The sequence below is a fragment of the Stegostoma tigrinum genome, chromosome 34 (genome assembly GCF_030684315.1).
Source record: "Stegostoma tigrinum isolate sSteTig4 chromosome 34, sSteTig4.hap1, whole genome shotgun sequence".
NCBI classification, from domain to species: Eukaryota; Metazoa; Chordata; class Chondrichthyes; order Orectolobiformes; family Stegostomatidae; genus Stegostoma; species Stegostoma tigrinum.
In genome coordinates, this window is record NC_081387.1 from 3,957,037 (window position 1) to 3,972,440 (window position 15,404).

Sequence of the window (15,404 nt, forward strand, 5' to 3'; positions counted from 1 at the left end):
GTATCTGAATCCCTCCCTCCTGCACCATCTCTGTAGCCATGTGTTCAACTGCTGTCTCTCCATATTCCTCACCTCGCTAGCACGTGGCATGGGTAACAAGCCAGAGATAACAACTCTGTTTGTTCTAGCTCTAAGCTTCTACCCTAGCTCCTTGAATTTCTGCCTTACATCCCCAACTTATTAGACAAATGTGAATTAAACCATGAGTTACAGATCTGAATCCCACACCTCTTGAAATATGTGAATTTTGATTCACGTCGTTGCGTTTAACTTGCATTTATTTTAGGAAACTTGTCTCAGTCTGTGGTCAGGTGATCACTGCAGCAATTTTAGGTCCGTGTTTCTTCCTTTATGAAAATTATTTCAGTCCATGAAAGTCTCAGGTATTAAAATGAGTTGGTGAAATTTCATTGATCATATTTGGCACAATTTTAATGAAGTAATTGCACCAAATGTGAACACCTCAACAAGGAATGATAATTCCATATAGACAACTATGAAAGTCTCAACAACATTGATGTTTTTTCGCTTACTAATGAACTCGCACCTAATCTGTATATGAAGCTGGAACATGTTTTCAAGGGTGTCATATTGTCTGTGGCACTCAGGTGCACTGGAGGGAATGTTGCACTGTCAGATGTTCTAACTTTCAGATGATACTTTAAGCCATGGCCCTGTTTGCTGTCTCAGACAGATATACAAACTCCTATGTCACTTTTTTTAAGGGGGAGCGAAGGAGTTGTCCCTGCTGTCCCTCAGTCAGCACCAAAAAAAGTAGATTGTCTGGTCTTTGTCGCAGATAAGTCTCATCTCCCAATTGTCTGCCTTCTGCCCTCCATTCACCACTATGTTCCTGTAGATTTTAGTCTGGTTTAACCATTCCATCTTTATACCTTGTTCTCAAAATTACCTTGACACACTTCCCTCCAGGTCGATATCACTGTTTCTCAAGGCCAAGTGGTGAAATCAGCTACACAACTGGTTTATCTATCCACTGCCAGTTCTGACTGAACCACATCAATCACGAGTGGTCCTCCTTTCCTCTATCAAAACTGTTCATTATTCAAAGGCCATTCTGCAAAGAAAGTTCACAACTTTGCCTCCCCAAAATCAAATGTGTCCTTGTGGAAATTGAGCTGCAGCTGGACAGTGTTTTGTTTGGACTCCACCTGGAGAACGATCTTGCTAAAATAATTTCACACCTGTACCCATTTTCCTTAACATCACCAGTACAGCCATCTGTCCACTACCCAGAGCTAATGCTTATGAATTCTGTCTGTAAACCTGTCTGTATCATTTTCTCTCCAAATGCTAAATTTACCTTTGTATGAAGGTACATTACACTTGAAATGCATCACTTGAGGTACCTATTGTCAGTGCATGAAATCCTAATGCAAGAATTTGAGAATTTTTTATTTGTTTCCTCAGTAGGGTCTTCGTGAATGTACAATTTTTGATGAGTACTTAACAACACTTTATGACAGGATTCAATCCTGGATTATATTATTGTAATGATTACAATATTATGTCATTTAGGATGACTAAAACAGTCTATTCGTCTAAAAATGCATCTAAAAATAACCATTGTAGTAATGAACACATTTAGAAATAATGTGGATAATATACATTAACTAACAACGAAATTTAATGTAATGACTTCTGGATAGAAATATTACAATGTTGAAATCCATTTAGCAATAGATTCAGCTACACAAACAAATATTTTACAAAACGTATATTTAAAATCCAGATATAAATGTATAGGTTTTTGGGTCTCATCTCAGTCTTTAAGAGACTTTATTCAGACCTCAAGTCTACAATGTGCCTAAGATTGTTCATTTGACCCAATTGAAAAGCTGGTAATTTCTGTAATTTCATTGTCACCTGGAAAACCACATTACTAATGAAAACAATTTCCTTTGTTCGTTATGGGTTATATGTGATTGGATTCATTGAAGGCCCAAAATGCATTTTTAAACTATCTGTGCTTCATGGTAAACATTTTTCAGTGTTTTTCATGTCCTTGGTCATCTGTAATCACCTTATGCCACCTGCATGTTGTTTATGAGCTTGCTTTTGGCAAAGTTTCAATTTTGGATTTATATAATGCATTCTGAATTTTAACTTTGTGTGAAATACTTTAATTGATGCATTAATTTTGTGATTCTCTTCATGCTACTACGTTGTAAAAAAAAGTTGATACTTCTTTGTCAGGTTTTCAAGGTCCTATGGAAACCTGGGAGGAAGAATTTGGCCAATTTCTGAAAACAGTCCACTACGATGATCCTTTGTTTTCCAATACTTTTTTTAAAAATTGTTATCCCGGTCTCCCCTTCCCTAACCCTGAACTTGCATTTTTCTCTAGTTTCTCTCCTACCTCCCTCTTGCCCTTTCTGAGCTTTTCCTTGGATGTGTTGAATGTTTGGATGCTAGTATTTTCTCCAATTCTTGACTTTAGCAATAATTTGGTGGCTTTATTGAACTGTAATTTGATTTTCTGTTATTTCTCTTTGATGACTCACTGCTGTTACAACTTCAGGTCTTTCTTTTTATCTATTAGAAAAGTAGTCAGTGTGGCATGTCATTAGTTACTGGACTGGACAACTTTCCATGCTTTCTAAAGGTGTGTTTCACCACTGTAAGATTATTTTGTGCATATGTGTGTTAGATCTGTGTGATTTATTGATGAGTCCTTTTGCGTGACACGAGAAAAAGGAGTAGACCATATAGTTGGTTCAATCCTGCTGCACTGCTCAACAGGATCAGGCTGATCTTGAGCTTCAATTCCACTTTCCTGCCTGCCACCTCATATCACTCAATTATCCAAGAGTCCATACCTTTTGTCAACCCCAGCATTAAATATATTTGCAATGGAGCATCTACAACTGTCTGGGGCAAAGAATTACAAAATTTAACAACAACTCAAATAAAGCAGTTTTTCTACATCTCTGTCCTAAATGATTAATTCCTTGTTCTGACACTGCCGTGTCCTAAAGTCCCGACAAGCAGAAAGAATCTGTCAGCAGCCACTCTAGTAAACCCCTTCACATTATGTTTCATTGTGATTGCCTCCCATTTTGCTAAGCTTGTGAATATTGGCCCAATTTTGCTGAAATGGCCCAGTGAGAAGAGAGAGGGATATAAACAGTGGGCAAAAGCTTGGTATATGGAATATAATGTGGGAAAATGTGAAGCTAAAGGAAGAATAGAGGAGCTGAATCCTATTTAAATGGAGAAAGATTGAAGAAAGCATCAGGGTTACAGGGATTTGGGAGTACTTGTGCCTAAATCACAAAAGAGAAACATGCAAGATTAGCAGGTAGAGGAAGACAAATGGAATGCTGGCTATAATTTAAAAGGGAAAAGAATATAAAAATAGGAATATTTTGCAAAAAAGCTGTACAGGGAACCAGTCAGGCGACAGCTGGAATTCTGTGAACAGTTTCTGATCCCTTATCTAGTGAAAGATATACCAGCATTAGAGGCAGTCCAGAGAAGGTTCATTAGGCTCTTACCAGGCATGGAGGCATGGTCTTATGAGGAGTGATTGAGTAGATTGGGCCTGTACTTGTCGGAATATGGAAAAATAACAAGTGACTTTGTTGAAACATACAAGATTCTTGGAGGATTTGACACATAGATGTGGAAAGGTTGTTTCCCCTTGTGGGAGACTGAAGGACCAGGAGACATAATCTCACTAAAGAGTTTGCATATTTATGACAGAAACAAAGAAGAATTTCTTCTCTTGGAGAATAGTACTGCAGAAGACTATTGAGGCTGAGCATTAAGTATTGTCAAGGCAGAGATAGACAAACTTAACCAGCAAAGGAATCAAAAGTTATGGGGAACTGACAGAAAAATTGGGTTTAAGATTATCGAATTAGCCATCACGTCATTGAATAGCAGAGCAGGCTCAGTGGGCTGAATGGTGCACTTCTAATCCTATGTGTTACGACCTTATACTATTACAAGGCATTAGTCAGACCACAACAGAATACAATGAGTAGTATTGATCCCCTTGTCTAAACGAAGATTCCCTGGTATCAGATATAGTGGCTGTAAATTGGTAGAGAGGAGTGTGCAGTGGGATGCTGAAGGTAAGCATGCAGGTGCAGCAGGCAGTAAAGAAAGCAAATGGTAAGTTAGCCTTCATTGCGAGAGTTTTCAAGCACAGGAGCAGGGACATATTGTTGCTGTTTTACACGGCCTTGGTGAAGCCACATCTGGAATATTGTGTGCAGTTTTGGTCTCCTTTTCTGAGGAAGGATGCTTTTACTCTTGCAGGAAAGCAACAAAGGTTTACCAGGCTGATTCTAGGGATGGGCGGGGGGGTGTTAATGACATATGAGGGGAGATTGACTCGGTTGGTATTGTTTTGCTGGACCTCAGAAAAATGACGAGAGGATCTCGTAGAGACTTAGAAAATTCTAGACGGACTGGACAGGGTAGATGCAGGGAAGATGTTCCTGATGGTGGGTGTGTCCAGAACCAGACATCACAGTCTGATGATTCAGGGTAGATGGAAATGAGGAGACATTTCTTCACCCACAGTGGTTAGCTTTTGGAGTTCATTACCATAGGAAGTTGTTGATGCCAAAGCATTTAATGTATTGAAGAAGCAGCTAGATATAGCACTTGGAGCGACTGGGATAACAGATTGTGGGAGAAAGCAGTAATAGGGTGTTGAGTTGGATGATCAATGGTGGAGCAAGCTTGAAGGGCCAAATGACCATCTCCTGCTCCTATCTTCTTTATTTCTATGTTTCTAGACATAGTCCAGAGGAGGTTCACAGGTCGATCCCAAGTATAGAGAGAGTGTCTCATGAGGAGTGGTTAAGTTCGTTGAGCCTGTACCCACTGGAGTTTAGAAAAGTATGAGAGCTGACCTTATTGACACATACAAGGTTGTTAGGGGATTTGACAGTATAGATGCAAAAAGGTCCTTTCCCCTTGTGGGAGAGTCTATGACCGAAGGATTTAATCTCAGGATGATGTATCACACATTTAAAACAGTTAGGAAGAATTTCTTCTCTCAGATGGTCATGGACCTAGAATTCTTTACCACAGAGGGGTGCCAAGTATAGTTAAGTATATTCAAGGCCGAGAGTGAATATCTGCCTATTAATAAGGGAATCAAAGTTATACCAAAAAGCAGGAAAATAGAGGTCAGGATTATCAGATCATCCATGATCCCATTGAACAGCAGAGCAAACAAGATCCGGTGAATAGCCTGCTTCTGCTCCTACCTCCTGTTATGTGTGCATGATGTTCTGGGAGGCTTTATTACAGAGTTCGCACCAATTTGGTTTCTCCCCTATAAGAGTATTGAGATATGGAGAGAGGTTAATTCTGTGAAAGTCTTTTCACACACTTCATACCTAAATGATTTCTCCAGTAAGGATCTGTTGGTGCTTTTGGAGGTGATGGATATTTATTGAAAGCCTTGTCACAAACATTGCACCAGGAGCGTTTCTTCTCTGTGTGAATTCTCCTGTGTTTTAGGAAAGTCAAAACTGACAAAACCTTTCTCACAAATTTCACTCTGAAACGGTTACTCCCCTCTGTGGGTTCTCTGATGAACCAGATAACAACAATTTGATGACAATGAGTATGATTATTCACATGACACCCTGGAATGGTTTCTTTCCATTTTAACATGTTGACGAACATAGAGATGTGCGAACAACAGTGATTTGTCACGCATCTCAGTTGTGCATAGTTCATGTATAGTATATTATGTAACATTCTGCTGTTTGTGCAGGACAAATGAACTCGAGAATGATTTCTCACAAACATGATTGATTTGTCTCGTACAAATGCCCTGAAGACTGTGAATGTCCGAGGACTCTCTGACTTCTTGCACACAACATATGTAAATAATTTGTCTCTGATATGTGTATCAGTGTGCACAGACGTTTGATCATCTCAAAAATAATGTGCCACACACCTTACATCTGAAAAGTTACTCCTTTGTGATGGAGCAGGGAGTTTGATGACTTAGAGAATGATTTGTCACACACCTCACGTGTGAAGGATTTCTCCCCTGTGTGAATACGTTGGTGTCTGTGGAGATGTGATGAATCAGAGAGCGATTTATCACATATGTCACACGAGAATGGTTTCTCCCCTGTGTGAATGCGCCAGTGGAGTTGGAGGATCAATGACTTTGAAAAGGATTTATCGCACTCCTCGCATGTGAAGGGTTTCTCCCCTGTGTGAGTGAGTTGGTGTCTGCGGAAGGCTGATGGATCAGTGAATGATTTATCACACACCTCACATGGGAATAGTTTCTCCCCTGTATGAATGCGCTGGTGAATATGCAGAGCCGATGATGCTGAGAATGATTTGTCACACACCTCACACATAAATGGTTTCTCCCCTGTGTGAATGCATTGGTGAGTGCAGAGGGTTGATGACTGCGAGAAAGACTTGCTGCACACCTTGCACATGAATGGTTTCCGCCCTGTGTGGGTCCTCTGATGGAGCAACAGCCTCGATGAAACTGAGAATGATTTGTCACACACTTCACATGTAAATGGTTTTTCCTCTGTGTGAATGCGTTGGTGCACACCGAGGCTTGATAAAGCAGAGAATGATTTGATGCACACCTTGGACGTGAATGGTTTCTCCCCTGTGTGAGTGTGTTGATGCGCAAGGAGTGCTGATGACCGTGAGAATGATTTGTCACACATCCTACATTTGAATGGCCGTATTCCAGTCTGAGTATGTTGATGATTCATGGATGTGAGAGAGATCAGTCAAATGCCTTGCACTTGAATTGTTTCTCTTCCATGAAGCTGCACTCGTTGGCAATTGTACTACAACCTGTGGGTTAGAGGGTTGTATTAGCTTGCACAGTCTTCCTCATGCAAATCACACTTGAACAGTCTATCACATGCAGGAATGAGTTACTAGTTGATGAGGCTCAATGAAATGCTGAAGCTCTCACCACATTTGGAACTATTCACACTTCTCCACAGTCTCACCCAGACTGATCACAGGAAAGGCTGATCAGGTTCAGATAGATAATATGTCAAAGCTTCCCTGACCCAACCAGTTTCCAGATGATGGTTTCACTGCCCAACCTTCTCTGTGTTGAGCAATGCTGTGAAGGGACTGGATGTTTTCCCACAGTTGTTGTTCCTTGGGTGATGGTTGGGATCTATGTGCAGTGTCTATCCTCTTTGTATTCTCTGGTGTACTACAGTGCAATCCTTCTGTAAAACAAGAAAAGGAATATAGAACAGCACAGCACAGTACAGGCCATTTGGTCCACGATGTTGTGCCGAACTTTTACCCTAAACCTAAGGTCTGTCTAACCTCCACCCCTACCTTATACTATCATCCATATGTCTAACTAATAGCCGCTTAAATGCCCCTAATGAGGCTGACTCCACTACCCTCTCCGGCAATGCATTCCACGCCCTGACCACTCTCTGAGTAAAGAACCTACCTCTGACATCTCCCCCATATCTATCTCCACTCCCTTTAAAACTATGCCTCATCATAATAGCTATCTCCACCCCAGGAAAAAGTCTCTGGCTGTCCACTCTATCTATACCTCTGATCATTTTGTAAACCTCTATCAAGTTACCTCTCATCCTTCGTCATTCTAAAGAGAAAAGCCTGAGCGCTCTCAACCTTTCTTCGTAAGACCTACCTTCCATTCCAGGCAACATCCTGGTAAATCTCTTCTGCACCTTTTCCACATCTTTCCTGTAATGAGGTGACCAGAACTGGACACAGTACTCCAGATGTGGCTGAACCAGGCTTTTGTATAGCTAGAGAATAACTTCTCAGCTCTTGAACTCAATCCCTCTATTAATGAAAGCTAACATACCATTCGCCTTCTTAACAACTCTATCCACCTGGGTGGCAGCTTTCAGGGAACTGTGGACATGAACCCCAAGGACCCTCTGCTCCTCAACACTGCCAAGAATTTTTCCGTTAACCCTGTATTCTGCTTTAAAGTTTATCCTTCCAAAATGAATCTCCTCACACTTTTCAGGGTTAAACTCCACCTGCCACTTCTCAGCCCAGCTCTGCATCCTGTCAATGTCCCTTTGTAACAGCCCTCCGCACTATCCACAACTCAACCCAACTTTGTACTGTCTGCGAACTTACTAATCCGACCTTCTATTCCTACATCCAAATCATTTACAAAATTCACAAATAGAAGAGGACCCAGGACAGATCTTTGTGGTACACCACTTGTAACTGAGCACCATGTTGAATATTTTCTGTCCACTACCACCCTTTTTGTCTTCTAAGGGTCAGCCAATTCTGAATCCAATCTGCCACATTTCCCCCTATCCTGTGCCTCCTTACTTTTGGCATGAGACTCCCATGGGGAACCTTATTAAATGCCTTACTTAAATCCATTTATACCACATCCACTGCTCTACCTTCATCCATGTGTTTGGTCACCTCTTCAAAGAATTCAATAAGGTTTGTGAGGCATGATCTACCCCTCATAATTCCATGCTGACTATCACAAATCAAACTGTGCCTATCCAAGTGATCATAAATCCTATCTCTCAGAGCCTCTTCCAATAATTTGCCGACCACTGATGTAACACTAACTGGCCTGTAATTTCCGGGTTATTCCTATTCCCTTTTTTGAACAAGGGAATGACATCTGACACTCTCCAATCTTCCAGCTCTATACCTGTGGACAGTGAGCACAGAAAAATCATCGCTAAAGACCCTGTGATCTCTTCCCTCGCTTCCCACAGAATCCTTGGAGAAATCCCATCAGGCCCAGGGGGCTTATCTATCTTCAACTTCCTCAAAATTCCTAGTATATCTTCCTTACTAACATCGACCTCCTCCAGCCTACCAGCCTGTTTCACACTGTCCTCCCCGAGTCCCTCTCAATTGTGAATAGCGAAGAAAAGTATTCATTAATGACCTCTCCTATCTCTTTAGGCTCACGTACGTGTAAAAAGCCTTGGTGTTTTCCTTGATCCTATCTGCCAAGGTTTTCTCATGCCCCCTTATAGCTTTCCTTAGCTCTTTCTTCAGTTCCTTCTTGGCTAACTTGTATCCCTCTAGAGCCTTTTCCGATCCTTCTTCCTCTTAACAAGTCGTTTGACCTCTCTTGAGAACCAAGGTTCTGTCAATCGGCCGCATCCTCCCTGCTTGTTAGGGACAAACATATTGATCACACACAATATGCACTCCTTAAACAATCTCCATATTTCTATCGTGCTCTTCTCTGACAGCATTTGTTCCCATTTTGTGTTACCCAGTTTTTGCCTAACAGAATTGTAATTACCCTTACTCCAATTACAAACCTTACCCTGCTGTGTGTAGCTATCCTTTTCCATGGCTATTGTAAAAGTAACAGAGGTATGATCACTATCGCCAAAATGCTCTCCTATCAACAGGTCTGACATTTGGCCCGGTTCATTGCCAAGCACCAATCCAAACAGGCCTCTCCTAGTGTTGGTATGTATACATACTGTGTCAGGAATCCTTCCTGAATGCACTGGACAAAATCCACTCCATCTAAACTATTAGAACTAAAAAGTTTCCAATTAATATTTGGAAAGTTGAAGTCACCCATGACTACAACCCTGTGACTTCTGCACCTTTCCAGTATCACCTCCCAATCCACTCCTCTTTCTCTGCAACTATTCGGGGTCTGTAAAATACCCACAACAAAGTGATTGCTCCTTTCTTGTTCTGGACCTCAACCCAAACTGACTCTGTCGACATATCACTGTCGAACTGCCTTTCAGTAGCTGCTACACTAGCCCTGACTAGCAATGCCACTCCCTCGCCTCTTTTTCCACCCTCCCTATTTCTTTTAAAGCATCTAAATCCCGGAACTTCCAACAACCATTCCTGTCCCTGAGTTATCCAAGTTTCTGTAATGGCTGCAACATCATAGTTCCAAGTACTGACCCATGCTCTAAGTTGATCTGCCTTTTTTCTGATACTTCTGACATTGAAGTATACACACCTCAATCCATTTCTGTGTACACAATTACGCTCCATCGAATGCATTTCTTTATTAACAACTTCACTCCCTGTTGTGTCTGTTGGAATGCTGAATACCTCATCCTCTGAATTATAAATCCGGTTACCCACCCCCTGCCAATCTAGTTTAAACCATTCCGTATAGCTCAAACAAACTTCCCTCCCAGGATATATGTCCCGTTCTGGTTCAGGTGCAACCCATCCTTACTGTACAGGTCCCACCTTCCCCAGAATGTGCTCCAATTATCCCCATAATGGAAGCCCTCCCTCTTACACCAGCCCCGTAGCCACGTGTTTAGCTGCATTCTCTCCCTATTTCCTACCTAGTTATCACGTGGCACTGGTAGTAATCCAGAGATAACTACCCTGTTTGCCCTGGACTTCAGCTTCCAACCTAACACCCTGTAATTTTTTTTCACATTCTCAGTCCTTGTTCTACCTCTGTCATTGGTACGATGTGTACCATGCCTGCTGGTTGCTCACCCTCCCCTTCAGGATCTTGAAGACACAATCCAAGATATCACGGACCCTGGCACCCGGGAGGCAACATACCATCCATTCATCTCATTCGTGTTTACAGAACTGCCTGTCTGTGCCTCTTACTGTGGAATCCCCCACTACAATTGCTCTCCTATTCTTCCCCATTCCCACTGTGCCACAGTACCAGGCTCAGTGCCAGAGACCTGTCTGCTATGGTGTTCCCCTTATAGGTCATTCCCCACCCCCTCCAACCAACAATATCCTTATTCGGTATACTTATTATTGAGGGGAACAGCCACAGGGGTCTCTGCACTGTCTGCCTATTCTCTTTAACTCTCCTGACAGTCACCCAGCTTTTTCCTGTACCTTGGGTGTGACCACATCCTTATAACTCTTTTCTATCACCCCCTCAGCCTCCTGAATGATCCGGAGTTCATCCAGCTCCAGCTCCCTCATGCGGTCTGTGAGGAGATGGAGTTGGGTGCACTTCTCACGGGTGAAGTCAGAGGGGACACCAGTAGTGATCCTTACCTCCCACATCCTGCAAGAGGAGCATGCAACTGCCCTAACTTCCATTCCCTCCACTCTAGATTTCTAGAAGAATAAAAAATAAAGCCTTAACTTACCGACCCTCCACACAGTCTTTTTCTTTGGTTCGAGGAGGAGGATGGGTGGAAGACACTAAACATGTAGTGTTTTGGGTTTAGCCACTGCCCAAATATATTAGTTCACTTCCTGGTCCGCGCTAGGATTTCCTTCAACTCCCTGTCCTCCTTTGCTGAAGGGGCGGACTACTTAGTTCGAGACTGTTCCACAGTGACTGCCAGTCTGCTAATCCCCTGTGGGGTGATCAGTTACAAGTTCTTTCTTTTTCTTCACTCTTCTGTCACATATGCTCTGTTTCTAGCAGGGACACTGGATAGTGACCAGAAGCAGACAATGTGGCTACTTTCCTTCCTCCAATAAAACCCCATCTTCCCAAATACCATGTGGGCAATGAAAAAGCCAGTCACGTGGAGTGTAAAATGGATGCTAAATACACAATGAGCTTGTGTCACCTGAACGAAGACTAGTTTATCCTCAGCAAGAGGTACAACACCTGCCCCCAAACCTCCCCTCTCAGCTCCACCTAAGGCTCCAAACAATCCTTCCAAATCCAGCAGAAATTCACCTGCACTTCATTCAACCTGATCTAATGTATCTGTTGGTGGTAGCGCAGGTATATAAAGTAGTAAAACAGACTTATGCTTGCCTTCATTGGAAGGGGCATTGAGTATAAGGATAAGCTTTATTGAACTTTAGTTAGGCCACACTTGGAATATTATGTACAGAACTGTGCCAGGAGGATGTGGATACCTTGAAGAGGATACAGAAAAGGTTTACCAGGATGTTGCCTAGTATAGTGAATCTGAGCTAAGAAGGTTTGACAGATTGGGTTTGTTATCACTGGAATGCAAGAGGGTGAAGGGGCGACCTGATAGAAGTTTATAAGATTGTGAATGGCATGGAGAGCGGAAAGTATGAGGCTTTTTCCCAGGGTGGAGGGATCAGTTACAAGGGGGCACAGATTGAAGGTGCAAGGGGGTAAAGTTTAGAAGAGATATGTAAGGCAAATTTTTCACACAAAGGGTGGTGAGTGCCTGGAACATGTTGCCAGAGGAGGTGATGGAAGCAGACAGAACAGCAACATTCAAGAAGCATCTACACATACCTGTGAATAGGAAGGGAAGAGAGGGATATAGACCTTGTAAGTGAATACAGTTTTCGTATGGAAGGGCAAAATGTGTCAGTGCGGGCTTGGAGGGCCAAAAAGCAATCAATCCTATACTTTCCTGTCATTTTATCCATGTTTGTCTATAAATGTATACACGCTTTCCCAACAACCAAATGTCTCTAAGATCTGCAAGTTGACTCAGGAAGTGAGGTGGAGCTCATTGTGTGTGTCAATACTCCTTGAGTTGATGTCTGACAGCCCTGCCCCATCCGTAGTCAGTCACCTCCTGTGTATGTACAACTTTCTGATGTTCAACTTTCACCAGGTCTGGTTCCTCTCACATGATTTTCTGGACCATTCACCTCTGCTATTGTGGGCTGTCGCAGAATGAGCATGTTTGAGTGATATTGTTCAACAAGCAATACATTCAGATTATTTTGGCCATTCTCTCTTGGGGAAGAATACTGTGATTCACCCATGTATAAGCCTAAAACAGTTTTTCAACATCCCACTAACATATATGGCCAATGAAAGCAATTTTATTTAAGGGTGACACTGGTCTGTGATTGGCTTCTTAACAGATGGAGAGTAAACATTGACTGGATAATTTCTTAATTCATTTCACAATATGTTTGGTTTTCAATAAATTGTAGGAGAGTTTGGATAGGTAGCTTTGAGCCCTGACAATGAAGCTAATCCATGAAGTTCATGAATTAATTCATCTGGATTTGGACTGGGACCCATCACTTTGTTCTCTGAGTTAGAGACTTGTGGGTTCAAGTCTCACTCCAGGACTTGAGCACAGCTAATAAGGCCAATACTCCAGTGCACTACTGAGGAGTGGAAGAGATTATAGAGATAGGGAGGGGTGAGGTCATGGCAGGGATTTGAAAATGAGCTCAAAATCCTCATCAAAACCAATGCAGAGCTTTCCTGGAAAGAGTAGGTTATTCCTCAAGTTTTATTGCTGCTACAGTGTTCAAACTGTGACTAAACAATGGAACTTTATGAAGTGGATGAAAGCAGGATGGTCCATCAGCCGCACTGACTGACAACAATCCCTTAAGATGTCCATTCCAGCTGATCTCAGGCGCTTTACCACCTTTCACAGCTTCAGGAACCCAGGCACAAAGATGACACTGACACCTGCAGCTCTAAGTTGTTACAAATTTAAACCCAATCAAACCTTTAGGCTGCCAGTATACCGAGGGAGAAACTTTCTATACACAGCCTTGGGACTTAACCCCTCTGAGAATGAGTGAATCTAAATGACAGAAATAATGACAAATTATTGACAGATAGCTTACGTGGTACTCTTGTCTCTGACTCAGAAGACTGTGCGTTCAAGTTTCACTCCAGAGACTTGAGCACTGAGGCCGACACCCCAATGCAGTAGCAATGGAGTGCAGGACTGTCAGAGGTACTATCCTCTTAGATGACGTAATCAAGACCTGCTTGTCCTCTCAGAAGATCCAATGATTAAGTCATGGAAGAGTAGGGGAGTTATTTGTGATGTCCTGTTCAATATGAATCCCACAATCCATGTGAGAAAACTGATTATCTATTCATTTCTCATTTAATTTTTTGGGAGTTTGCTGTGTTACCATGTTTACTGGTACCATTTATGGTACATTCTAACTGCAAGTACTCTTGTAAAAGCATTTCATTAGCCCTGTCATAATTTCTTATGCACTAACTTTGTGAAAGTTGACATAAAGATGCAAATTTTGAGTCCTGTGAACTGAAAGTTAAAAACTTATACATAGAGAAGCTACCTCAGCCCATAGTGATATGAGTGAATATTATGTGTGCAGGACTCTTACTGTGTTTCAGTGAAAAAGAACACACCATGTTGATAAACCAGGTAGATTGGTGTCGATAAAAAGTGAATTTATTGTCAGTTATAAGTTTGTGTAGAAGATTGATAAAATAATAGGAACAACAACTTTCAAGTTATATCAAACTTTGAATCAACCAAAATAATAAAGTGTTTGAAAATTATTCCAAGATCTTTCCCAGAACAGAAAAGTCTAAGGTGAATGTATCACACCATTATTACATGCAGGTATGACAGGCTAAAGGAACTCAGGTCTGCAGACACTCATCCCCACTGACTGCTCATACTCAGAATAGTCATCCTCCCAGACAGGAGAGTACAAACTTCCCTGTGGTATTAGTCAAACGCTCATTACCTGAAGGGGATGTGAATTATAGACAGATCCTCAACTAAAGCAGGATCTGATTCTATTTGAAACCCGCTCCTGAGAGCTGGATCACTCTACACACAGACACAATTAAATCAGGGTAACTCTTGCAGAACACCACAGACAGAAGTTTCTTTTTTTAAAAAAAAAACATGTGCTTTAGTCTGGCTCCCAATTCACCAAACTTCAGTGACAATGGATGGAGCTTGATTCCATCACATAAACCCAATGGTTACAGAGATTCAGTGATCACATGGCTCCATGAACTGATCAATTTCTATTCCTGGAAGATCCTTATTCCTGCAAGTGAGTTGGACAGTGTCTTCTAATTCCCAACTCCCTGCCCTGTGGTCCTCCTTTCACCACAGCATTTCTTTAGCTGTCAACCTGATTCAACTCTTCCATCATATCCATCTTCTACATTATTGTTCCCAAAATTACCTTATTCACTTCCTCCAAATCAATCTCCCTGATCCTCAAAAGAAGGGGTGAAGATTTGATCATAATTGGCGTACAACTTGTTTAGCCATCGGTCACAGATTTAACTGGATGATATGAAGCACTAGTGGTCCTGCTTTCCTCTGCCAAAACTCTGCGCTTTACTACAGTATCATCTTGAAGTGAAAAGATAACCCAAAACTTATCCCCTGCCTCCCCACAAAACCAACTGTGTCATAGAGTAATACAGCATGGAAACAGACCCTTCGGTCCATGATGACCATGGTGCCCACTCAGCCAATCCCAATTGCTCACATTTGGTCTACATCCCTTGAAACCCTTCGCATCCATGTACTTATCCAAATGTTTTTTTAAAATGTTGCTATTGTACCTTCCCCAACCACTTTCTCTGGCAGCCCATTCCATATACACACCATTTTCTGCATGAAGAAGTTGCCGCTCAGGTCCTTCTTAAATCTTTCTCCTCTGAACCTAAACCTATGCCCTCTAGTTTTCAATTCCCCATCCTTGAGAACAAGACTATTTGCATTCATCCTATCTATGCTTCTTGTGATTTTATATAC

The 15,404-nt window shown here is 41.9% G+C and overlaps 1 protein-coding gene across 1 annotated transcript in view; it reads right to left on the minus strand.

Moving 5' to 3' along the window:
- LOC125446366 (uncharacterized) overlaps nt 1-15,404 on the minus strand; it is a 281,544-nt gene that overhangs the window by 20,877 nt on the left and 245,263 nt on the right. The window contains 1 exon segment of the mRNA XM_059639405.1: nt 6,021-6,576. Within this exon segment, the coding sequence (XP_059495388.1) occupies nt 6,021-6,576 (556 nt within the window).